This window comes from Lactuca sativa, chromosome 3 (assembly GCF_002870075.4).
Source record: "Lactuca sativa cultivar Salinas chromosome 3, Lsat_Salinas_v11, whole genome shotgun sequence".
Lineage (NCBI taxonomy): Eukaryota > Viridiplantae > Streptophyta > Magnoliopsida > Asterales > Asteraceae > Lactuca > Lactuca sativa.
The window spans coordinates 219,583,566-219,611,412 of NC_056625.2; the positions used below are offsets into that span (position 1 = coordinate 219,583,566).

The 27,847-nt window shown below is 41.9% G+C and overlaps 1 protein-coding gene across 1 annotated transcript; it reads left to right on the forward strand.

Moving 5' to 3' along the window:
* The first annotated feature begins 9,153 nt into the window (after positions 1–9,153).
* LOC111921155 (uncharacterized) lies at positions 9,154–10,916 on the forward strand. The gene is made up of 7 exons (XM_052769903.1): positions 9,154–9,479; positions 9,570–9,659; positions 9,786–9,878; positions 9,947–10,042; positions 10,142–10,211; positions 10,600–10,676; positions 10,827–10,916. Exons 1-7 carry the CDS (start codon positions 9,399–9,401, stop codon positions 10,914–10,916), a joined length of 597 nt encoding a protein of 198 aa, XP_052625863.1. The 5' UTR covers positions 9,154–9,398.
* Positions 10,917–27,847: the final 16,931 nt, after the last annotated feature.

Here is a 27,847-nt window from a genome sequence, read left to right on the forward strand (position 1 = left end):
TTGAGAGGCCAGTTGCGATTGTGGATTGAAAGATCAAGGTTTTGAGGAACAAGGAGGTGCCCCTGCGTCAAGTCCGGTGGCAACATCGGTGGGGGTCCGAGCTGACTTGGGAGTCCGATTTGGAGATGCGGGAGCAGCATCCAGAGTTGTTTGCAGAGCAAGACTTTGAGGGCGAAGTCTGATTCTAGTGGGGGAGAATTATAACATCCGGATTTCCAGGTATTATGTTTGATCATCTATTTTTGAGTAAAAGTGATGGACTCGACGAGTTGAGACTTAGACTCGTCGAGTAGGATCGCGATTGCTGACTGGATTAATGAATGGACTTGGCGAGTCGGAAAGGGTGGACTCGACGAGTCTGTGCTGTGGGTTGAAACCCTAAATCCATAGGCATGTGCCCTATTTAAAGGACCTTATGGCCCGTAATTGCGGCTACCTACGTCCTTGAGAGTACCAGAGCATCTGCAAGTCTTGTGAGTGAGAAAGGAGGCCATTGTTCACCATTTCTTGTGTGTTTTGGTAGGCAGAAAGGAAGGACAAGCTAGGCGAGTTGGGGAGCTTGGATCTACTTCCATTTTATCAGAGGAAGCTGTTGGAGGTAACAATATGTGCTTATTCTCGTTATTATGATGTTTAGTCGAATCTAGGGTTTCTTTATGCATGTTTTAGCTTGAATCTAGAGTGGGAGAGGTCCCAATGTGAAATGATTCTTAGATCTAGACCTCAAGAGGTCAACAGAGTCCCTATCACTATGCTTTATACCATCCCTTTGGAGTTATGAACTTAGGTAACCATTTTAGTAGTTATTTCACCAAAAGAAGCCTTGGGTGCAATTTATGTGAGTCAGGTTTTGACCTTTACGTGGTTATTAGTCGTGGGGAAGTCAGATCTACAGGTTAGAGAAGCATATCTGACCTCAGAAAGTCATTTGAGTGTTTTCAAGGGGGCAACTCACTGAGTTCCTAAGTGGACTCGACGAGTCGAGTCAGGGTTTTCCCATCAATTCGTTACAGAGTAACTCGGCGAGTGGAGGAGGGACTCGACGTGCCAAGTGAGGCTTAGAAGGATTCAGGGGACCCACGTGGACTCGCCGAGTCGCCTGTGTGTACTCGATGAGTCTGGTCAAAATTGACCGTTGACTATTAGGGTTTAGTCAATGTTTGGACTTTTGAGCCATTGGAGGGGTAGAATGATGTTTTGCCCTTCTTAGAGAACTTAGAGAAGGATTATCCTAGTATTTGAAAGTCGTATTGATTAGAGTAATTATTTTATGTGATTAGGCAGAGGCTAGATCAGTATTTCCGAGTTCGAGGGTTACCAAGTTATCCGTGGTGAGTCTTCTCACTATACTTTACCTTGAGTGGGAATTAGAGTTATGTGACAGAGTATATTGTGTGTTATGTATGAGATGTGTTGCACTGCATTATTTCTATTTGATTTATGCTGTATGTACCCCAGAGTTTGGACCGAAAGGTCCACAGAGTTAGGACCAGAGGGTCCATAGAGTTAGGGCCAGAGGGCCCAAAGAGTTATAGCCTCGAGTGGCTAATATGTGTTATATGTGCTATTTTGGGGAACTCACTAAGCATTTATGCTTAAAGTATTTTGTGTTATGTGTTTCAGGTACCAGTGAGGATCGCAGGAAGGCGCCGGCATGATCAGCACACACTATTGGAGTTTTTATACATTATGATCTTGGGATGTGTTTTTATGGATTTGATATGTGATACATTGAGATTTGAGAATATTTATGAATGAAATTACATTTTTATAAGTGAAAAATTGTTTTGAAATTTACGTTGTTACAATTTGAGTTCATTTACTGGAAGTAGAATGTTATATTTTGAGATTGGGTTCTTTTGGGGCATGCAAAGTCACCAAGTTAGTGACTTTATGGTTCTAGATGTTCTATTAGAAGTAGATATGCGGTTTAGACTCCTGGTCTTGAGCTTTTAAGTTCTTAATGGAATTTTGTCTTAATGGATAAGTATGTTGGGTGTAAAAGTCTATACACTTAGCGTACAACCCAAATTGCATGTACGCTTATCGTATAGCTGAGTACGCGCTGCGTACTCAGTCAAGAGGGTTTTGGCTTTTGGGCTTTATTTTTGGGCTTTAATGTTTGAGTTCTTAATGGTCCATCTGAGTACAAGTGTTTTGGACTAGGAAAATTAGTTGGGCTTTAGGGTAAGGCCCATGTAAGGGGTTTGGGCCAAATTTGGAAAAATGGGCCATATTTTGGCCTTGGTTGGTTAATTGGCTTTTGGGCCTTTCAGGCTATCAGTTTGGGCCTTAGTCTTTGATCAAGATAGGTTAGGGGTACAGTTGACTTTTTATCCTGAGTATGTATTCATGGTTATGATTTGGATCCCAATTGTTAATTGGGTGTGGTTTTTATATTGTCAGTTCGGAGAATCGGTCAGTCATCAACCAGAGATTTATCCATGGGACTCAGCAATACGAGGTGAGTTTCCTCACTTTTTTTAGCGGGTCGAAGGCACCAATGTTGGCCCATGGTTTGCTATGTACTGTGCCAGATGTCTGCGTGACTCGTACATGTGTATGCATTTATATGCTTAGTGGGCATGGCCCAATGGTTATTCTGTATGCTTGTATCAGGTTATGCATATATGATTTGTATGTGGGCAGGGCCCGATTCTTATGCAGTATGCTACTATATTTGTGATTTTTGCATGTGTTTGAGTGTTATATGATTATATGGTTATATGTTTTGTGGGCGGGGCCCGTTATGTGAGTGTGGGCGGGGCCAGTATCTTAATGGGTGGCACTACAAGAAAACAGCCCTTTAATGATGCACAAACAATGACACTCGCTGATAGAGGGCGCACATTTGTGCGTGCTCTAAAAATAATGTTAGTTTTGCAAAATTTGAAGGATAGAGGACACGCATTTGTGCGTGCCGCAAAATTAGTATCAGAAAAAGAAAAAATAGGAAATACGGAGGGCGCCTTTCATAAAATCTGTGTCGTCTAAGTGTATCGCTTTATATTTTTTTTTTAATGAAACACACATTTTTTTAAGGCGGGATTTCACCCACCTGTTGGATCCAAAAATTAAAAACCCCCGCCTCTTCCAATTAGCAATAAGAATTATAGCCCTTCGTCTTCATAGCTGAAGTGGTGTTGATTATGATGGCATGTGCGGAATTAGAAAGATCTAGTGATTCATCATACAAATTCAAGAACACAAGGAGTAAATAAATCTTTGTAAGCTCTTATTAGATCTAGAAAGAATATACAAATGGGTTTGTACAAAATTTCTCTCTCTAGTCTAACACTCCAAATGGTTCCTTACATAATGGGAGTCACTCACTTCCTATTTATAGGAAAGACTCAACCCATTTACACATACAAAGAGGAAAGCCTAAAACATTACATCCAAACATGACTTTGCACCCTAACATTCCCCCCCTCAAAGTTAGGATTGGATGTCCGGCTTTAATCTCCAACGAGCTAGCGCGATCAAGACCAAACTCCCCCTCAAAGTAACGCCGGTCTTCAAATCCGCAAATGAATATTCGACAAACCCGAGAAGCTTCGAATACCCATCATTCTCCCCCTTTTTATAATCAAAAAATGATTATAAAACCCACTAAGGATGAGAAGCGCCCGAGGAATAGTCTTCACGATACTCCCCCTTGATGTGTACCAAAAATGAATCACCAAAAATCTTGCACGGAAAAACAATCACGAAAAGGCCACAAAAAAATTTCAATTTATGAAAAATTTTGACTTTTTGGGTGAAAGTTGCAAGATTTTTCAAAATTCGGGTAGAAATTGTCACTTTCTGAAAGTTGCAGGGACCCGTTGCGCCCAAAATAGCAAAATATGCAAAACTCTCCCCCTTTTCCAAAGCTGGGTAGAAAGCGTCAATTTGCACAAACTGCAGGGACCAGAAATGAACATTCTTCAATTTCTCATAAAATTTGTTCAATTTCGAAGTTGGGTATTTTCTGTCAATATTTCGAAACTGCAAGGGCTAATAGAAAAATTCTGTCATTTTTCACAACTTTTGTCACCATTTCGAAATTGGATCATTTGTGCCATGTCTTCGAAACTTCAGGGGTAATATTCGAAACTTTTGATTTTCTTCCTTAATCAGTAACCAAGTAACAAACATACGATGACTTGAACACGTACAAAGACCCCTTCGAAAATAAAAACCCAGTAACCATCCGTTCAAATGCCTAACACCTTTGTACCCTTCGAATCTGGACTCTAAACTCTTCGTTTTTCAATTCATCCATATACCCTTCGTTTTTCATCACTCTGAATCAAAATATCAGTCCTTCGATCATTTGAATATCAAACCCAGTCGATCATCTGTTCTTACAGTCTTTGTTCCCAAATCAATGCTTAACCCTTCGTTCATTAACCCCAAACAAACACAGGTACCCTTCGTTTTTCCCAATTATACCCAAAACACAAGTACCCTTCGTATATAAACCCAGTTCATCGATTCCTTCTGAAATCTTCAAAAACCAAACCCAGGGTCAAACAAACAGACCCTTCGTTTTTACAGTTCTTTTCCAATTCATCTTACCAGGTAACCATTCGACATTAATAATGGCTTCAACCCTTTGCTTTCAATTACAAGACCTCGTCAACGAACCATGGAAGATTCTCGACAACGAAGCATATCTGGGTCCTCGATAACGAACCGTCAACAACCGACTCCAGCCCTTCGCTAACGATCCCATCAACTTATCAATTCACGGTAATGACCTTCGAAATCTATCAAATGTGTTTTGTAACTAATCAAACATACGACTTCATTCAATATCCAGTTTGACTTCCCAAACGACTCAACCAAGAACAATAGATTTGAAATCGATTCAAGATGCATTAATCAACAAATTCAGATTCCAAGTTCCGATCTCTTGAGCAAACTTAACAATTTTCGATTCCAAAATTATTTTCTAAAATCGAAATCAAATTGCAAGTCATTTGAACCGATTCAATGATCGATACCAATCACAGATTCAAAAATCGAAAGAAAAAAAATTGAGTTCGATTTCAAACAATGAATTCGAGATCTTGTTAAAAATTGAAATCGTCTACATCAACTTTGAATCAAATACGACTCTTATTCAATCAATGATCTATCAAATCAAATCGATTACAACTCAGATCGAGTTTGGATTCAATCGAATTTGACTTTTATTCAACACTTCAATTCCAATCGAAGTTAAGATTTAAAGAAACGAAAATGAAGGTATGCTCAACTGCAAAGGATTATGAATCCAGAACTGATTTGTAAGAGTTCGAAGATACAAGTATTTGACAAGTGCAAACTAGATCTGGAACGAGAATACGTAATCATACGATGTAAACTAATTTTGGGCTTACAAATGATTATATTGGTAATATGGGCTTTGAATAACCAAGAAGAATAATCGAACAATGATTTTGGGCTCATATCACAAATGATGAACAGCAGATTTCGAGATTTAAGTTTGGGCTTAATCAAGATTTATTGATTTTGAGGAATTTTGATCTAAACAAAAATAATTGGATCAATCAATGGAGTTGAAACGGATTTGATCCAATGAGGCAAATCGATCAAAAATAAAAAACGTAAAATACGAATCAAAATCATGGACGTTTTGGAATCCATTTGAGAATTTGTGATACCTTTTTGACGAATCGAGATCCGTTTTCAACAAACGATTCAAATTTGGAAGATCTTGGTTCTTTTGTCGGAATGAGAAAATCTCCAAATCGAATATTATACCATCCACCATGCGAGATGTACAACTCGTTCTTCATGTTCTTCGTGTTCTTCATCAAACCAAGAACATCTTCAAAAGAACCACCAACACATTTGGGTTTTGACTTCAAATTCAATTCAACACTTGGAGATTGTTGCTTTGGAACCCAAATTTGCTTCACGGATTTTGGCTTCACAACATATGACGATTTTTGTGAGTAAACCCGCATATTCTTCCGATTCATCTTCTTCTTCTTTTTCTTTCTCATCTTTTTGCATCTTGAAGACTTGACTTCATGAACAAACCCACTTTCAACAACATGAACATTTTGAGTTTGAATCAAAATCTTTTGGAGTTTGATACTTGTGATTTTCTTGGATCACCGACTTCCGATAAGGAATCATTCCTTCAAACGAATCACAAGAACACAAAATATCATCGGTTTGAACTCCAATTGAGCAAAAAACTTTTTCATCATGAGAATCAACTTGAACTCCTTTTTCTTGAACATCAAGAACATCACATTGAACTCCATTGTCAAGAACTTCAACAAACTTAAGAGCACGAAGATCATTTGGGTTTTCAATTAGAGAAATGTATTTCTTATTGAAAAAATCTCTTTCTTCTCCTTCTTTTTGATTTCTACTACGAATTAATATGGACAAGGCAATTTTATTCAACCATGTAATTTTACAAATTGGTTGAAATACCAAGCTTCCATGATCATCCTTCAAACCTCCATAAGAAACCAAATTACCCCATGAAATCAATTTGCTTAACAACAACCCATAAAATTGATCTTCATTGACTTTGTATTTCACATCTTTAATGATCACAATCCAAGAATCATATGGCAAACCCACCATGATTACAAAAACTTGAAGAATTCTAGAGAGAGAAAGTGATTTTGAATGGGTTTTCTAGAGAGATAAAGTGATACAAACAAGTATTCTAGAGAGAGAAAGTCGAATTATGGATCAAATCAAAGAAAAATTCGACTTCTAGAACACAGAAACACTCTCTAAACACGAAGATCAATGAACAATAAGAATCACCAAATCAAAATAGCCATCAAGGATCAATTCTTGATGAAAATCAAGAACACCCGCTCTGATACCAATTGTTGTTGTGTTGATTCTGATGGCATGTGCGGAATTAGAAAGATCTAGTGATTCATCATACAAATTCAAGAACACAAGGAGTAAATAAATCTTTGTAAGCTCTTATTAGATCTAGAAAGAATATACAAATGGGTTTGTACAAAATTTCTCTCTCTAGTCTAACACTCCAAATGGTTCCTTACATAATGGGAGTCACTCACTTCCTATTTATAGGAAAGACTCAACCCATTTACACATACAAAGAGGAAAGCCTAAAACATTACATCCAAACATGACTTTGCACCCTAACAATAGCAGCATCGCACCACCACCCAACCTCCGATCTCGCACCACCAAGTGTCTCCGACCATCTTCTCCAACCATTCTTTCCTGTCGCACTACACCGATAACAAAAACTCCCATCATGATATGCTAATGTTTGTATTTCTGTCAATCGAGATCTAATTATTCATGTCACAGGTGCTCATGCTTGACGTTCGTATGATAAATCCCCAACCGTAAAAACCATCATTCTCTAGTTTGAGAGTAATGATTCCATCAAGAATGTCAAATACATGATCCAACTTCCTCTTTCTCCTCTATTCTTACCTCTAATTTTGATTTTGAAGCTTCTCATCTTCTCCTCTATAAAACCTTAAGCGGAAAAATCATACGGGTTTCAATTGTGATTTCCTCCTCCATACTCGATCTCTACTTCTACTCTATACACATCTAAGGTAGGATCCGTTCTTTCTCCTTTTTTCTCCTTCTTTTTCTTTGTTTTCTCAGGTACGGCATCATCCCAATCCATTAACCCCTTTCATTTTTCATTAAAAAAACCCTAATTGACTTGCGAAGTTCATGAACCAGATGTAGCACATTCCAAACAGGGGATTTAACCAAACCCGATAGAGCCATTGACGGAATCTTTCGATTCGGTCAACAAGGACTCTATGTAATTGCGCAACTTTCTTCATAAGGGATCGCTCTAGGTCTTCAATCTATCAATCTACAATGGCCATTGTCAAGTTACATCGAATCAAGGTCTAGGGTTTCAAATGCTTCAAGTTCTTCCCAAATAACTTCCCCTCTCAAGACGATTTTCCTCAATTTTCTATCGAACTTGGTAGCTGTTGAATCGGTGCGTATTGGTGTCAAGAACCTGCCCCGAGATCTGTGGCATGGTGACGTTGAAGAAAAGGCAAAAGATCTGCACCTCACCGATGGGAATTTCATTATGGAGTGGCTAACTCGGGTTTCTGGATCGTTGAAATCCCTTTCAATTTCTGATTTTTGGGCTCAGTAATGTCGCCGCTGATCGAATATTTTGTATCTGTTGTCTGCTTACTGTCAGTTTTTTATATGCTGGATTTTTTTTCATCTCTTGATTTCTTTTTCAGGCCAACAGAGCTTCGTTAAATGCAGGTGGCTTCAATCTGTACCACGACGAACATTCAAGTCCAAGCTTGCTCATTTTGCTCCTCAATTTAGTGGCTTCAATCAGCATGATTCTCAAGTTTGTAGTCTTCTCTAGATCTCTTGTCTTGGTATAGTATGTAATAATAAGTTCAGTTACAGTTCCAACAGAGTGGAGAGTGGAGAGGTTATTTGGGTTTAAAGTTAAATGCTTGTTTCTTTGGAGATTTATTTGGGTTTGTTCTCTTCTCTAGATCTCTACGATACAAATGCTACTGGTGCTCTTATAGAAGAATTAAAGAGACTTATTGAGCCTACAAAACATAGGAAGGTTAGTTTCATAATTAATCAAACTATGTTACCATTTATGAAACTCTTAAAGCAAAGGTACTATTTTTTTCATTTACTTAATTGACTTAACATGGACATGACTGAATGGGTGATGTTGTCTAGTCTGGATGAACCAAACTTAATTGACTTAGGATGAACCAAACTATAGCTAAAAAAATTGTGCTACTTTAATGTACAGAGGGAAGGTAGCATGGCGATGCTTGTATGATCCAAGCTCTTCTCTTCTTGTTACAACAGGATTTGATTCTGCCATAAAAGTGCATCAGCTGTATTCTTCTTTGCCCATTGGATCGGAATCAGAGAGATGCCATGGTCCGGAAGAGTATGAAAGAAAACAAATGTTTGCTATCCAAATTCCAAATTCAAAGCGTACTGCACTAATGGACAGGTATATGCCACTTGCAAAGAATATTGTATTCTTTTGATTTGTGTATACCTTTTAGTTACCTTCACATTTATTGCACTTGCGTTGATATTCTGGGATGGGGCTTCTCTAACTTGGGTTATTTTTTTTTATCTTTTTTCATCTTCATATATTGGATTATAAAAGCAAACTTGTAGTTTAAATTTTTTTCTTGTTATTTATTTTATTTTTTTACACTTTATCAGAAAAGCTTCCACTGTGTAATGTAGAATCCAAGCGAGATCACCTCTATCAGGTAAACTTGTGTAGTAAATTAAAAAATTCTCGATCATATTTTACTAGTCAAGTTCTTGTGGGCCCCATTTACATGGTATATGAAGCAATGAAAATGTGATTGTGTTTTGTTTTGTTTATGATTTAGTTTTGAAAATCCTACATGGGGAAGCCTATGTTGCTAGTGGGATCGAGTCTTGGGGCAGCAGTTGCAATTGACCTTGCAGTCAACCATCCAGAAGCTGTAAGCATGAACGATATAAAGCAACACATTTTTTGAAGTTGATTTTGTATTATTGTATATGTTAAAGGGCTTATTTTGATGTTTTTACAGGTTGATAAGCTGATTTTGCTTGATGCAAGTGTTTATGCAGAAGGCACTGGAAGCCTCTCTAGGTTACCCAAATTTGTAGCTTATGCTGGTGTGAGTATTTTTAATAAATCCATTAATTTTGAATTTTTTACCACCACCTAAACCGATTTTGACTTTTAGTGCTCTCTATGACTACATTGTGATACAAGTTTTCTCTGTGTGAAAAACAAACGCTAGGTCTCTAAGTTAAAGAGCCTCCCATTTCGTTTTTATGCAACTAGTTTGACTTTTAATTTTCTTCCATTCAACACATGCTTAGATTGGACTCGTGTAAGTTCTTTTTCTCCCCTTCCACTTTCAACATTTTCCGATTTTAGTCCCTCAAATTCACACCTTAGATTGGACGCTTACATTGTCTATTACCTTGGTGGGAAGACGCTACTGTTGACTTCATGAACAGTGGGGGCTACAATGTCACTTCCCAAATCAATCAGGTTCGTTTTATTTCTTCATGTAAACAATTCTTTACATTTGATTATTTATGTTCTTTATGGATATGATAATATATTATAATTATTATTATTAATCACCAGGTTTTGAATAAAACACTCATAATATGGGGTGCAGATCATCAAATCATTGACAGCAAACTTGCAGTGGCTAGTATCTCTTTTTTTAGGAGCAATGGCTGAAATAGACTAATGCAACATTTAAAGCCTTTTTTTTGTGTGTTCTTGGATTGTCAAATTTAACAGCCTAGCTGTTGAATTTTTCAAAATGACCATTTTTCCCTTGTCTCTTTCATCAACTTATTTTTTTTTCATGTTTTTCTCATATATAAAATATCCTTGATTCGGTTGCATTGTGCATTGCTAGACCTCGGAATCAAGGCAGTAAATCACGATCATTTTAGGCTTTTTTTGCTGTAAACAAATTATAATTTTCTATATTAACAATGGACTAAAATCAAATAGAATAGATAAACTTATATTTATGTTTAGTGACGATTATTTATTAATTTCTGGAAAGATATTCTGATTTTTTATTTTAGTTTTTAAAGAGCAGCTCCATAATAACGGATATCTTCTCCTTCATGCCAACAGCGGATTGAACCAAATGAGGACAAGGGTGAGTTCTTATCCCTCCAAAGTTATTATTTTTAGAATTCTTACATGCTACAATTTTTCTATTTTTATTAAGCGTTAAACCAATCTTAATTATTATTATATATCTCAGATATCTACTTTTAATAAAAACCAACCTTATTCATAACGTCAGATATGTGACATGGTGGTTATCGCTAAGATGATGAACACCACAATGCATTACAATTATGGACATGTCAAAGCAGGACAACCAACAGGATAAGGCTACTTAGTTACCTTATGGCTATTATTATTATTTATTGCTATATGTTAGTGTTATTTTTTTTATTAATATATAGGTTAATTCGTCCGGAATCAGACACAGTTAAAAGAAGGTCGGGGATACTTTCATTTGGACGTGGTTATACAAATAGGTTATATAGTTAGGGAAAACCTCTTAATAGCAATGTACAATTAGATCCCCTTAATACCAATGTATTACCAATGTATTGTATTTTTGTATGACATTAACTTTTGTGCAATCTATTGTATTTTTTGTATATGGTATTTTATTTTCTATTATGATACATGAAATGCAAATTTAATTTGAAAAATAGTAAATCTATAAATAATTTTTTTAAAATTTAAAATTACGATACGCAAAAATGTGTGTCATCTTCATTTATGACATGCTTTTCTTGACAGCGGTCTTAATGATACACATTGCGACTCATAAATGCGCGTCGTAAATGCGCATCGTTTATAGACGATGCGCAAAAGCGTGTCATCTCTCCTTATGACAGGGCCTTTCTGGACACGCATTTGCGCATCATTTGAGCATTTTACGACACGTATTGCGCGTCGTAAAAGGCTTTTTTTTTCTAATAGTGCGGGAGCGTTATACGAGTGTGGGCAGGGCCCGTATCTCAGTGGGTGTGGCCCTTTATGCGAGTGTGGGTCGGGCATGTATCTCAGTGGATGGGGCGCGTTATATTATAAGCTATGTATGGTATGTGGTATCTTGCGGAACTCACTAAGCTTTGTACTTACGGTTTTCATTTTATGTTTTAGGTACTTCGGTTTTTAAACGGAAGAGTTCGGGATGGTTGCAGGGCACACACCATATGTTTCCGCACTCTGTGAATTACACTTATTTAATGATGTTTTGCTATATCTTGACTACCTCAATTTTATGGAGATGTTATGTATTAATGATTTATTAATCTAAAAACGAAAATTATATGTCTTTATTTTTCGGACGTTACAAGTTGGTATCAAAGCCTTGGTTTGAGGGATTTGGACACACTCTCGGGTGTGTCTAAACTCAAACTGAGGATTTGGCAAAGTTTTTTCAAATAAACATATTTTAAGAAAAAGGATTTTCTAAAATAAGAAACATTGTGGTGCATGCAATCAGCCGAGCTCAAGTACGTTTTCCCAAATTATCTATACATATTATTTATTATGCTTTGATATGTGAATCTGTGAACTGCATGCTAGTTAGGGCTAAGGATCTGCTTAGTTTTTGCATAATAGAATTCTAGGAGAGATGCCTTTGTATGCCTGTTGTATGAGCTTGTTGACTGGCATGCTAGTTTTGATTAGCCAGTGATAGGTTTGCCTGATATGTGTTCCTAGGTAGCCTAGGAAGCATGGGATGATGGTTTGGGTATGATTTCGATGTGTAAGGCAATCAATATCGGGAGTGGAAGCTCTTAGTATGAGTTGTAGTGTGTGAGATTGGAGTGCTACTGAGCGAATACTGCTTGCTCGGTGCTTTGTGGAACTCCTAGGTGATGGTAGTTAACTACTAAGTGAATATGTCAAGTCACATGTAACAAGGTCTTGAATAATATCAGAATGATGGATTTGACCCAAATGCATAGCTCTTGTCTAAGTCCAACTGTTGTAGGGATAAGCCTGTTACTCGAAGGATTTTTTAAGCTTTATTGCATGTGATTGTATTCATAAGGTGGGTGACTGGCATTAGGAGGAGTTCTTCAGTAGCTGATGGTAGGGTGAGGTTGGGAACCTGAGAAAGCCTAGGGATTTCTTCGTTGGGTTGTGTTGCGCTGGGTTTCAAGTGTTGGTGTATGGATTCAAGAAGGTGACTTAGAGGATTCGGGAGGATTATTGAGGAAAGTATGGATAGGTATGGAAGGTAGTATTGGGCCCGTACTACTGAAAGCACATGATCCATACTCAAATTAGGCAGAGTCTTGGAGAATCTAAGAAGCCTTTGGGATGAGGATTCTTGGGTATATTCAGATCTTTTTCATGATGTTTCAATATGGGGTTGAGCACTCAGGAATGAGATTCAGATTCTGATTCCGACACTAGAGCAGGTACCGAGCTGAACGATGCACAGTCGCGAGAGTTCATATCATCGGGGATTACTTGTGGTGTTATGGAATGGATCTATGTGGTCTTTCTTTCAACCAAGGGATGGATTTTGCAGCTCATTGACGGTCATCTCGGGCTCTTTCGGGGCGAGGTTGTATTAGGGAACTTAGGGGATTGTTTGGAGACCAAAGCTCGTGGATCTCTAGAATCCTTCAAGATGGAAGATCCTATTGTTAGTTCTTGTCATCTAGGGTCGAAGGGGAGTTTTGCACCATGTCCTCAGGGTGGTCGGAGTGATTCTGGAGGAGGAAGTCAGGATTCCCTTAGATGCTTTTACGGGTATGTCATCTTTTGTTTTTTTCTAGATGATATCGGGAATCTGTATTGTGTTAGAATTTTTCTTGGGTATGGGCAAGTTATATTATGGCTTGGTTTTCTGCTATTTTCTGGGTTATCATAGATTGTTATATGCCATTCTGAATGCCGAGAGTCTTCGATGAATCTTCATACGGTTGTATCTTGATTGAGTGGGTTCCAGCGTGTTCAGTTATGCATCTGGTGTTGGATTAGATGTCTAAGCCCATAACTATTATTGGTATGTACTCGACCCAAGAATAACATGATCCATTTGGGTTGCATATCATCAGGACAATTTGTTAGGATAGACTCTTGAGAGAAGGTTATGTATGATTTATTAGTATATTATGAGTTGTAATATATTAATATGAAATCACATGTTTTAATTAGTATTGATCAAGAATTAATTTGGAATTAATTTAGTGATCAAAAGAGACTAATTAAATCTATGGGGACTAATTATGGTAGTTAGTTATATTTATATGTGTTGGGCTTATGATCCATGTTGGACCAAGTTTATGTATGGATACATAAAGAGTTGGGCCACATGAACCATGGATCATAAACCCATGGGTATGGATTTGGGTTAACCCATGACCTTTGGAATTCCACATATAAGTATGTTACTTCATAGCCAAAATCACAACAAATGTATTCTTGGAGGATATGGACGGTTTTTGGTGTGTATGAATTCTCTCTCAAGTTTCATCTTTTGTCCATGACATGTTGTGATTCCATTTGAGGCTTCCACACTATTGGGGCTAAGCTTTTAAAGGCCAAATTCATCAAGTTCTACAAGCTACACAAAGAGGTAAACTTCTAACTAGTATTTTATGTAGTTTATATCATTTGTATGCTAGTTGTAGGTTTAATGCTTTGGAAACAATATTGCATGTATAATTAGAGAAAACATTGATCCAAAGATTTTATGGTCGTATGTGCACCATAGGATGTTGTAGTATACTAAAACCCAACAGTGGTATCAGATCCATGGGTTGCTTTCTCTTATACTTGATGCTACATGTTTTTTCCAAGGTTGAAATTCTGGCATTTTAGTATCTGGCTGCTCACCACAATGTGGCAGTCCTTACCACCACGTGGTGATGCACCTGTGTGCAGAATTTCGGGTTTTTTTGCTTGCTATTGGATAAGGATCATTACCTAAACTGTTTTTTGAACTTAGAAATCTGTTTTCCAAGAGGGTAATGTTCTTGCTTGTCTAAATAAAAGACAATTGTCATAATTTCAAGATTTGTATCAGTTTATATGTTTATGCTAATTTCTTAAAGATTGATGATATGAATTATTTTGTTCTTATGAGTTAGTTTAGATTGATAGAAAAATTATGTGATAATTTTTCGATGCAAATTGATCTAAAAGTTGTTCATAATATGTGTTTTTGTAACTTGTCTTTAAGTTATATGAAAAGTCTCATTTATGAATTTTAAAACTCATAAAAATTTCCATAAGTTATGAAAATGAAGAGTATCATTTTTAATGTTTTAAAGTCTTCCATCACTTGTCCTCAAGTTATGGAACTTGAAGAGTTTTTCCATTAAACTACTTTAAAGTCATCAGTTATGGAAACCAAAAGTTTTTGAATAGTTCAAAACTTGTCCTCAAGTTTTGGAATTTATAAAGTTTCCCCTATGAATACTTTAATTCCAAATTAAACCCTAAAATGTTAAAAGTTTAAAATTCAACCCTTATACTATTATATTATTATAGGTTTAATATATACATATATATATATATATATATATATATATATATATATATATATATATATATATATATATATATATATATATATATATATTGTTTCTTACATGACTAACTAACCAGTTTGCCACCCACACATTGACATCCACCAGATGTGCTTTTTCTAGCCAATTGAAGAACGCCATAGTTTGAATCGCAATATGCTTTTAGGAGGAAACTCTCATTTGTTGGGTACCAGATTCTGAGACTCTTTATACCTTTAAGGTATCGGAATATTTGCTTAACCGCCAAGAGATGAGGCATCTTTGGATTGACTTGAAATCTGTCTCATAAAAATGTAGCAAACATGATGTCCAGACGACTTGCTGTTAGGTAAAGTAGAGATCCAAGATGTGTAACGACCCAAATTTTTTTTTTTTTTTTTTTTTTGATATTACTTTAGAAAACATTAATAAATAAAAACATTGTCTAAATAAAAAGAAACATTGTTTGTTCACACCATAACACATTGCAACCATGTTCTCAAAAACCAAACCGTACATCCCATCAAAATATCAGAGTACAATCCCAGTAAATCTCATAAATGCGGAAACCAAAGAGTGTGTGTATGACGTGCCGCTACCCGCGCCGGCTCCTTCCCCTTCGATGCAGAGGTACCTGAAAACAAAACTGTAAACGTAAGCACAAAGCTTAGTGAGTTCCCCCAACGTACCGCATACCATACAAACACATAACATATATACTGCCAGGCTATTCTGGGGTGCCTGACTACCCGGTACGGCCATTCTGGGGTGCCGACCTACCCATACGGCCATTCTGGGGTGCCGTCTTACCCGTGTCAAGCCATTCTGGGGTGCCGACTACCCATCGGTCCTAACAACCGATCCTCGGGGACTATTTCACCCCTACTACTACGATCACATGTAACATAACAAGCCAGCATGCATACATATCGTCACATACTGTCAGACGTATCTGGGGTGTCTGACTACCCTTCGGTCCGAACAACCAAACTCTACTACTATCACATACAGCATATCATGCTAGCATATAACATGTCAGGTACTAGCGAACTTAGATGATATCACAAAGACAATCATCTATCATACAACTCCTACTGGTGGGTCGGCATTGTGGCCTTAGACCCACCGCTACTGGAAGGTAACTCACCTCAAAGTAGCTGCTGAACTGATCGGGAACTAACTGACTGTTGCTGCTCCGGGAGTCCTCCGGCTGCAATTTCCACGACATACTCAATCAAACACTGCTAACTGTCCTTTAGGTAAAATGACCATTTTACCCCTGGATTAACTCTAAGCCAAAGCTGGAGTCAACTTTCAGTTGACCCGACTCGCCGAGTGGATCACCACTCGCCGAGTCCCTAGCAAACCAATGTCCTGGGTCCCTGGTTCTACTCGTCGAGTTGGGCTATGACTCGACGAGTTCGCCTTCTAACTGTCATTCAACACCTTCATCCTACTCGCCGAGTTGTATGAACAACTCGTCGAGTTCATCTTCATCCGATGAACACTTTATGCTAAGCCTCGCCGAGTTGTATGAACAACTCGCCGAGTCTGTTCTTGAGCTATGAAGATTGCGTTGGACTCGCCGAGTCAGGGCATTGACTCGCCGAGTCCTAACATGGGTGAGTTCAGCTCCCAACTCACCGAGTCACCCCCTGTGACTCAAGGCTCAACTCGACACATGAAGAAGGGACCAATTCGGTGACTCGCGACCAGACTCGCCGAGTCACCTATGCGACTCGCCGAGTCGTCGCCATGCACTCCTTAAATATACCGATTTGCTCGGTTCCAGACCATGCCATTCATAGATCTGGACTTCTAGGACACGAATCACACGTAAAGTTTCCAACTTTACGTGTGGATATTCACCAATATGGATTATAAGGCTCAAAATGTCCCAAAATGGTAGATCTAGGGCTAACAAGCCTCATGAGGCCAAAAAGCTAACAGATCTGAGCTCGTGGAGCTCAATCTTACATAGATCCAAAGGCCAAACGCCTTATTACAACATATAATGACCATGCAAACTTGGGGAATTGACCAAGAAGGACCCAAATGAAGTTTTAAGCATAGAATCAAGGGGAAAACGGGTTATACCTCAAAGGAAATGTTGAAATGACACAAGGATGGCTGATCTCCTTCTCCTCTTCTTGATCTACTCCTCTTACTCTTCAAAACCTTCAAGAACACACCAAGAACACCTCAAACTCTCAAGAAAACAAGGGAAAACGATGTAGGGGGGGTTCTGGGGGTGAATGGGGACGAGTTGGGGCGGAATGAGAGTTTAAATAGGGTGCAAACCCTTGAAACTTAGGGTTTCATCCCACAGCGGTGACTCGCCGAGTCCAGGATATGGACTCGTCGAGTCGCCTACTTAAAACGCGTCCTGAGTCTCGTCCCTACTCGGCGAGTCGGACCCTATGACTCGCCGAGTCTAAGGCTAAGTTAGGGCAATGCTCAAATAAAATTCACATACCGGAAACCAGGTGCTACAAATCTCCCCCACTTATTTTAGACTTCGTCCTCGAAGTCTGCTGCCTGATCCTGAAACAGCTCGGGGTAGTGCTCCATCATCTCGTCTACCGGCTCCCAAGTCCACTCTGAACCCTTGCGGTGCTGCCATTGCACCTTCACTAGCTCCACCCTCTTGTTCCTTAAATCCTTCGACTTCCTGTCGAGGATTGCGACTGGGCGCTCGATGTAGTTCAGGCTGTTATCAACTTGAATATCCTCCAAAGGTACTACTGCAGAATCGTCTACTAGGCACTTCCGCAACTGCGAAACATGGAAAGTGCTGTGGATCTGGCTAAGCTCGGCTGGCAGATCCAGCCTATATGCTACCTTGCCCACCCGGGCTAAGACCCTGAACGGTCCGATGAATCGCGGGCCCAACTTGCCCCGCTTCCTGAATTGGATGACGCCTTTCCACGGTGACACCTTCAGGAGGACCATATCCCCGACCTGGAACTCTAAATCGGATCGACGCTTGTCGGCATAACTTTTCTGTCGACTCTGAGCAGTCTGAAGCCTGCTCTGGACCTGCTGTATCCTCTCAGTCGTCTTGAGCACCACTTCGGTGCTTCCCATAACTCTCTGGCCAACCTCACCCCAGCATATCGGGGTCCTACACCTCCGTCCGTACAACATCTCGAAGGGAGGGCGGTCGATACTCGCGTGATAGCTGTTGTTGTAGGAGAACTCAGCCAAAGGAAGATAGGTATCCCAGCTACCACCGAAATCCAGAACACACGCCCGCAACATGTCCTCCAAAGTCTGGATGGTCCGCTCACTCTGTCCATCTGTCTGCGGGTGAAAGGCGGTGCTGAAATGCAGACGAGTGCCCAACTCGTCATGGAATCTCTTCCAAAACCTGGAAGTAAAACGCACATCCCTGTCCGAGATCACCGATACTGGTACCCCATGCCGTGCCACAATCTCCCTGATATAGGTGTCGGCCAATTTCTCGGCCGATATGCTCTCCGGAATTGGAATAAAGTGAGCACTCTTGGTCAATCTATCCACGATGACCCAAATCGAATCCACTCCACGCGCGGTCCTGGGAAGCTTCGTGATAAAATCCATCGTGATATCTTCCCACTTCCACAGTGGAATGTCCAACGGCTGCATCTTGCCATGCGGCCTCTGATGTTCGGCCTTGACCTTCCTGCAGGTCAAGCACCGCTCGACGTACCATGCCACATCCCGCTTCATGCAGGGCCACCAATAGTCTAGACGAAGATCCCTATACATCTTCGTCGCCCCGGGATGGATAGAGAATCGGGACTTGTGCGCCTCCTCCATCAAAATCTGGCGCACGCCCCCGCGATACGGCACCCACACCCTATGGTGTAGTGTCAATAACCCTCGGCTATCATAATCGAAGGAGGAAACCTGACCTACTACGCGCTCGTTCTTCCGATGCTCCTCCTTGATAGCCTCCTGTTGAGCTTCCCGAATCTGCTCCAACAGGGGAGTCACCACAGTCATCCTCAAACAGGCGTCCCTGATCGGCGCCGTCTTGCGGCTAAGCGCATCGGCCACCACATTGGCCTTTCCCGGGTGGTAAAGGATCTCGCAATCATAATCCTTCACCACATCCAACCACCGACGCTGCCTCATGTTCAGATTCGGCTGGTCCATGAGGTACCTCAAGCTCTTGTGGTCCGTGTAGATGGTACACCGAACCCCATAGAGGTAATGTCGCCAAATCTTGAGGGCAAATACCACCGCCCCCAACTCCAAATCGTGCGTCGGGTAGTTCGCCTCGTGAGGCTTGAGCTGCCTCGAAGCGTAAGCAATGACATGCCCCCTTTGCATCAGCACCGCGCCCAACCCAGAAATGGACGCATCGCAATAAACCACGAAATCCTCTACGCCCTCTGGCAGGGCTAAGATCGGCGCCTCACACAATCTCTGTCTCAGCGTCTCAAATGCAGCCTGCTGCTCGGGTCCCCACTGAAAGACCACGGCTTTCTTCGTCAGCCGCGTCAGGGGCACGGCTATCTTGGAGAAATCCTGGATAAATCTCCGATAGTAGCCTGCCAATCCTAGGAAGCTCCGAATCTCAGATGGGGACTTCAGAACCTCCCATCTCATCACGGCCTCGACCTTGGCCGGATCGACCAGAATCCCGTTCTGGTTGACGAGGTGCCCCAGAAATTGCACCTCGCGCAACCAAAACTCACACTTGGAGAACTTGGCATACAAGCTCTCCCTCCTCAGGGTCTCTAACACCTCTCTCAAATGCTCCTCATGTTCCTCCCGGGTCTTGGAATAAACCAAGATATCATCGATAAAGACTATCACAGACCGGTCCAGCATCGGTCTGCATACACGGTTCATGAGGTCCATGAACGCGGCAGGAGCATTGGTGAGCCCAAACGGCATCACCACAAACTCGTAATGGCCATAGCGCATCCGAAACGCGGTCTTCTGCATATCCTCCTCCCTGACCCTCATCTGATGATAACCCGAACGCAAATCAATCTTGGAGAACCAAGATGCGCCCTGAAGCTGGTCAAAGAGGTCATCAATCCTCGGAAGCGGGTAACGGTTCTTCACCGTTACCTTGTTCAGCTCCCGATAATCTATACACATCCGATGCGACCCATCCTTCTTCTTCACAAACAGAATCGGGGCTCCCCAGGGCGAACTGCTCGGCCGAATAAATCCCTTGTCCAGCAGCTCCTGCAGCTGCGTAGACAACTCCTGCATCTCGGGAGGAGCCAACCGATACGGTGCTTTGGCTACCGGAGCCGCACCGGGAACGAGGTCAATCCTGAACTCCACCTGTCGCTCCGGAGGTATCCCAGGTAGTTCCTCCGGAAAAACATCAGCAAAATCTCGAACCACCGGGACCTCGCTCACGGTCGCCTTACCCGCCACCCGGGTGTCCATCACGTACGCGACATAACCCGCGCATCCCTGCTGAAGGTAGCGCCTAGCCCTCGCTGCTGAACATACAGTGGGTCCACACTGCGGCCGCTCTCCATGAATCACTAACTCTCCCCCGCTTGGGGTCTTGACTCGCACTAGCTGCTGAGCGCAATCTATCACTGCCCCATTAGGGCTCAACCAATCCATACCAATAATCACCTTGTTCCCACGCAATGGAATGGGAACCAAGTCTACCAGGTAACACTCCTCAAACAGTCGCAGGACACAATCTCGAAACACCATCGATGCTTGCACCGATCGATCATCGGCAATCTCTACCTCTAACGGGCAATCTAACTCGCCTGAAGTCTCATGAAATCTCTTGCTAAGAGCAAGAGAAACGAACGATCGGGATGCACTCGAGTCGAACAATACCTGAACCGGGATGCCGTTCACATGGAACGATCCTAATACACATGTATACACACGGAGCACATATCAATATCATAACAACGTAAAATAAAAGATAGAAGGAAGGAATCATACCCGTCACCACATCGGGCGCGGCGCGTGCCTCCTCGGCAGTCAACTGAAATGCCCGACTCCTCACCACTGGAGCCTCTGCCTTGCCCTGACGGCCATCCGTGATCCGCAGGGTCGCTGGAGCTGGCACCTTCACTGGCGCTGAAGCTGTCAACATGGGGCAATTGGCCTTCTTGTGGCCCCTCTGGTTGCAGTGGAAACACAGCAACTCCGATGTCTGAATAACGGTCGCAGGAGCAGTGCAATCCCTGCTGATATGCCCAAACTTGCCGCACTTGTAGCAGCCTGACGATCCCATCCTGCACGCCCCCTCGTGCGGCCTGCCGCACCTCCTGCAGCGGCTCGGTCCCGACTGGCCTTTCGGCCTCCCATCTGATCCCTTGGGCTTCTTCCCCGAAGCCCCCGATGTCTGACCATCCTCAAGTTTCCGTTTCCGGATGTGCTCCAAATCTATCTCTCTCTCCCTAGCCCTGGCAATCATGGAGTCCAGGGTAGGGCAAGCCGAAAAACTAACATGCTCCCGAATGTCGGCTCGTAGCATATCGTGGTAACGAGTCCTCCTCATATCCTCGTCACCTGCATACTGGGGCACCAATAAAGCCCTCTCCCGAAACTTGGCGGTGATCTCCGCCACGGTCTCTGTCGTCTGCCTCATGTCTAAGAACTCCCTGGCCAGCTGCTGAAGCTCGACCGCTGGCGCAAACTCTGCCCTGAACCTAGCCACAAAGTCCGACCAGGTCATTGCCTCGATAGCCGAGGCTCCCATCGAGTCACCCACTGACTCCCACCAATCTCGGGCCCGGTCCCGAAAACACCCTGCTGCGTACCTCACCTTCGACCCCTCGGGGCAGAAGCTGATCAACTGGGCGGACTCGATATCCGCAATCCACCGCCTGGCGACAATGGGGTCCTTCGCCCCATGGAAATCCGGCGCACCACTGCTCCTGAAGTCCTTGAAGGACAGTGTGCGAGATCCTGACTGGCTAGAGGCCAAGTCGCTCCTGAATGCCCGTAGGCGATCCTCCATCATCTCCACGATCCCTTCCTTGATCGACCCAAAGATGATGGGGGTCGACTCAAGGATGCCCCTAGTGATCTCCGACGTGATGAACTCACGTAGCCTCTCCTCAATTGGCTCGGTGCCAGATCCCGAACCTGACCCCTCTCCTGACCCGCCATCTGTCGGTCTCGGTCGAAGTACCACCATTCTGCAAAACATCAATAATAATCATTAGTGGTACTGCTACTTTCTGAGGGATCTCAACTACTTGCAGGTTCCTTGGTCTCGTCTTGGCCTTCCTCGGCTCGGGTACGGATCCTCTGCTTTCAGTAGTACGGGCCCATACTACCTTCCACATCTATCCGTACCTTCTCCGAGGAATTCCTCGACTCCACCAACTCCCCTCTACTACTGCTACTCTCCGATATTCTCACCCTAGGCTTGCCCTAGGGAGAACTCAAGTTCAACACAACTGGTCCTCAGCTGCTGTAGGTCTCCTCATAATGCCAGTTAGCCACCACCTAAACACCACCACCTGTGATGAGGATTAGATCATCCTTCAAGTAAAAGGCCCGTCCCTACAACGGTTGGACTCAAACAAGAGCTGCGCAATAGGGCCAGTTCCAACACTTTGGGATTATTCAACCCCGATTACATGTGGTGTGACGTGTTTACCTAGTGGCTCACTCCCATTACTCAGAATCCCACCGAGCACGAAGCAAGCAGCATTCGGATAAGGAAAAACAGACTCAAGCCAAAACTGTTCTTAGAACAAGAAACGACACTTAACATAGGATGCTAAGCTCATACTATCAGGCATAACCTAAACAGGCTACTCTACTGCTGTCCACTCAATTCTAGCATGCAATATTCAATAAGCTGTAACAAATAAACAGGCACATAAGGCATCACTCCTAGATCCTTAGCCTATTCTAGCATGCAATATTCATAAAGCTGATAAACATAACATAAACTTGTATGGGTACTATGGGGAATACTTACTTGAGCTCGGCCGGTCGCGCACGTCACACACTTTACTCTTTCTCGTGACTCTTTTCCGGGTTTTAAAGAATAATTTCTTTTGGAAAGATCTTTCAATCCCTCGGTTTGAGTCCAAACACTCCCGAAGGCGTGTCCGAATCCCTCAAACCAGGGCTCTGATACCAACTTGTAACGACCCAAATTTTTTTTTTTTTTTTTTTTTTTTTTGATATTACTTTAGAAAACATTAATAAATAAAAACATTGTCTAAATAAAAAGAAACATTGTTTGTTCACACCATAACACATTGCAACCATGTTCTCAAAAACCAAACCGTACATCCCATCAAAATATCAGAGTACAATCCCAGTAAATCTCATAAATGCGGAAACCAAAGAGTGTGTGTATGACGTGCCGCTACCGCGCCGGCTCCTTCCCCTTCGATGCAGAGGTACCTGAAAACAAAACTGTAAACGTAAGCACAAAGCTTAGTGAGTTCCCCCAACGTACCGCATACCATACAAACACATAACATATATACTGCCAGGCTATTCTGGGGTGCCTGACTACCCGGTACGGCCATTCTGGGGTGCCGACCTACCCATACGGCCATTCTGGGGTGCCGTCTTACCCGTGTCAAGCCATTCTGGGGTGCTGACTACCCATCGGTCCTAACAACCGATCCTCGGGGACTATTTCACCCCTACTACTACGATCACATGTAACATAACAAGCCAGCATGCATACATATCGTCACATACTGTCAGACGTATCTGGGGTGTCTGACTACCCTTCGGTCCGAACAACCAAACTCTACTACTATCACATACAGCATATCATGCTAGCATATAACATGTCAGGTACTAGCGAACTTAGATGATATCACAAAGACAATCATCTATCATACAACTCCTACTGGTGGGTCGGCATTGTGGCCTTAGACCCACCGCTACTGGAAGGTAACTCACCTCAAAGTAGCTGCTGAACTGATCGGGAACTAACTGACTGCTGCTGCTCCGGGAGTCCTCCGGCTGCAATTTCCACGACATACTCAATCAAACACTGCTAACTGTCCTTTAGGTAAAATGACCATTTTACCCCTGGATTAACTCTAAGCCAAAGCTGGAGTCAACTTTCAGTTGACCCGACTCGCCGAGTGGATCACCACTCGCCGAGTCCCTAGCAAACCAATGTCCTGGGTCCCTGGTTCTACTCGTCGAGTTGGGCTATGACTCGACGAGTTCGCCTTCTAACTGTCATTCAACACCTTCATCCTACTCGCCGAGTTGTATGAACAACTCGTCGAGTTCATCTTCATCCGATGAACACTTTATGCTAAGCCTCGCCGAGTTGTATGAACAACTCGCCGAGTCTGTTCTTGAGCTATGAAGATTGCCTTGGACTCGCCGAGTCAGGGCATTGACTCGCCGAGTCCTAACATGGGTGAGTTCAGCTCCCAACTCACCGAGTCACCCCCTGTGACTCAAGGCTCAACTCGACACATGAAGAAGGGACCAATTCGGTGACTCGCGACCAGACTCGCCGAGTCACCTATGCGACTCGCCGAGTCGTCGCCATGCACTCCTTAAATATACCGATTTGCTCGGTTCCAGACCATGCCATTCATAGATCTGGACTTCTAGGACACGAATCACACGTAAAGTTTCCAACTTTACGTGTGGATATTCACCAATATGGATTATAAGGCTCAAAATGTCCCAAAATGGTAGATCTAGGGCTAACAAGCCTCATGAGGCCAAAAAGCTAACAGATCTGAGCTCCTGGAGCTCAATCTTACATAGATCCAAAGGCCAAACGCCTTATTACAACATATAATGACCATGCAAACTTGGGGAATTGACCAAGAAGGACCCAAATGAAGTTTTAAGCATAGAATCAAGGGGAAAACGGGTTATACCTCAAAGGAAATGTTGAAATGACACAAGGATGGCTGATCTCCTTCTCCTCTTCTTGATCTACTCCTCTTACTCTTCAAAACCTTCAAGAACACACCAAGAACACCTCAAACTCTCAAGAAAACAAGGGAAAACGATGTAGGGGGAGTTCTGGGGGTGAATGGGGACGAGTTGGGGCGGAATGAGAGTTTAAATAGGGTGCAAACCCTTGAAACTTAGGGTTTCATCCCGCAGCGGTGACTCGCCGAGTCCAGGATATGGACTCGTCGAGTCGCCTACTTAAAACGCGTCCTGAGTCTCGTCCCTACTCGGCGAGTCGGACCCTATGACTCGCCGAGTCTAAGGCTAAGTTAGGGCAATGCTCAAATAAAATTCACATACCGGAAACCAGGTGCTACAAGATGTCTCCTATATTTCTACTCATCAATGGCAACACCTGATGGGTCCGAGAAGATTTTGTGTTAGAAACCCGTAGGTACCTTTGCAGAGGCATGTGTGTCAACTGAGTATTTTTTTTAGAAGCTCAAAGATGTAAATTTATTGGTGAATGAATAATCCTCTATTGGTTTGATTTATTTGAAGAATGAGGAAAAAGCTCAATTCCCGATTCATACTCATTTGGAATCGATTTATCATTAACTTAGAAAAAATAGCAACCATTGATGTATCCGTGGATCAAAAATGATATCGTCAACGTATATTTGGACAAGCATGAGATGTTTTCCATTTGACCTTTGGAATACTGTAGGATCGAGAATACATCTTTGAAAACTAGAACGTTTAACGAAGTCAGTGAGAGTCTCGTACTTGGCGCGAGGAGCTTGCTTGAGGCCATAAACAGCTTTTTGGAGTTTGTAGCAGTAGTTCGAATATGAGGGATTGACGAAACCGGGAGGCTGTTGGAGATACACTTCAATATCTAGTTCACCATTAAGAAAGGCACTTTTGGCGTCTATTTCGTAAACCTTAAAGCCTTTGTGATCTGCATAAGCACGAATGATTTTGATAGCTTCAAGACGAGCTTCAGGTGCAAAGGTCTCATCGTAGTCAAGCAGTTCGATCTGTGTGAATCCTTTGGCAACACGTCTTGCTTTGTTTTGAATGATAAATCCAATGTCGTCTAGTTTGTTTCGGAAAACCCATCTTGTACCAACAATGGGATCATCCCGAAGGGGAGGAGCGAGAGTCCACACTTCATTTCAATCAAATTTTGCCAACTCTTCCTGCATCCCTGTAATCCAGTCAACATGTTCTAATGCTTCCTTGCTGGATTTAGGTTCAACCATTGAGATAAATGTCGAGAAATGACATTCGTTTTGAATATTTGTGCCAGAACGGGTTTGAACACCAACGTTTAGATTTCCCATCACTTGGTTTAGAGGATGATCCTTGGTCCAACCATGTAGTCTCGAAAGCTCTTGTGCATCAGAAGATCCAAATTAAGAAATAGGGTTAAGTTGCTCCCACTGAATAATTTGAGCTTGTGGATGGTGCTCCCCTTGAACTTCTGAAACGGATAAATTAACACAGTCATCAGGTGGGAAATCAAAGAAATTGGCATCATTGTCGTTGTTGATTAGAGTGGAATCAAATTCAACATATTGATCCGCTGCATCTTGGAATCCATAAACATTTTATTCAAAGGAAGGTTGACCATTCTCCCCCTTAACTAGAGAATGTTGAAACGGTTTGAAATCATATGGCGAAAAACTAGGTGTCAGACCTGAAACATTTTGTGAAACAGGAGCTTCAGTTAATGAGGTTTGTCTTGCTCGAGATTCTGAATCAAGAGCTATTTTTGTAGGTCCGAACAAGGTTTCAAAGTTAACTTCATAAATTGTTTGGTGGTTCGGGCATCCTGGGGCTAGAGCATCGAACTCCATGATGTGGGTTGTTATATGAGTTGGGCCAATATTCCAAACATAGTTGTCATCAAAGGTGACATTAAATCTTTCTTGAAGAACATGAGTTTGACGATTCAGAACTTGGTAAGCTTTTGATTTGGCAGAGTATCCAAGAGAGATTGCTTCATCCGATTTGGGTTGAAACTTTGTAAGCTGATCACGGTTGTTTCTTATGAAGCATCGACATCCAAAAATGTGAAGAAAAAAGACACTCGGATTACGACCATTCATGACTTCGTACGGTGTCGTATTGAGGCATTGATTGATGATACTCTGATTCTGATTGAAGCAAGCTGTTGACACGGCTTTGACCCAGAGATAGAGTGGAAGATTTGCAAAGTTAAGCATGGATCGAGCAACTTCAAATAGTGTTCTGTTGCATCTTTCGACTACACCGTTTTGTTGTGGAGTGTAGGGAGATGGGAAGTTGTGATCAATACCTCTGTCGGTGAGGAATTTCTCAATAGTAGCATTGGTAAATTTCGATGCATTATCACTTCTGATTCGCTGCATGGGCAGTTTGAAAAGAACTTCAATTCCTTTGATAAACTTGATAAGTTTTGAGGCTAGTTCTGACTTGAGCCTAACGAAGAAGACCCAGTTGAACCTTGTAAAATCATCTACAATCACAAGAATGCATTTCTTGTGATGCAAACTGTCTACAATGAAAGGTCCACGTAGATCAATATGAAGCAGTTCTAACGGTTCCGAGATTGATTTTGCAATGATGATAGGATGACCTTTGTTCTATTGCTTTCCACATTTACTGGTAGCACATAGATGGTTGTTTTTGAACTTGAGGAGAGGCAAACCTTTGATCATTTCATTTGAAACAAGATCATTCATATATCAGAAATTTAGATGAGAAAGCCTTTGATGCCAGAACCAACTGACATCAGGAACCTCTTTTAAGAGAAGACAGAGTTGGGACTTGACAATAATCAAGTTGATTTCAAGAGGGTACATGTCCTTGTTGCGATTTGACTTGATCAGACATTCTTTCCGATCTTCGGACATGGCATAGTCATGTTTCTTGCAGAATTCAACTC

Excerpts from the sequence above, each read along its gene's own strand:
- LOC111921155 (XM_052769903.1), top strand. The coding sequence starts at position 9,399 with ATGGGGAAGCCTATGTTGCTAGTGGGATCGAGTCTTGGGGCAGCAGTT. Across the intron at positions 9,879-9,946 it reads CATGCTTAGATTGGACTCGT|ATTGGACGCTTACATTGTCT; the intron begins GTAAGTTCTTTT and ends TTCACACCTTAG. Across the intron at positions 10,043-10,141 it reads TCACTTCCCAAATCAATCAG|GTTTTGAATAAAACACTCAT; the intron begins GTTCGTTTTATT and ends ATTAATCACCAG.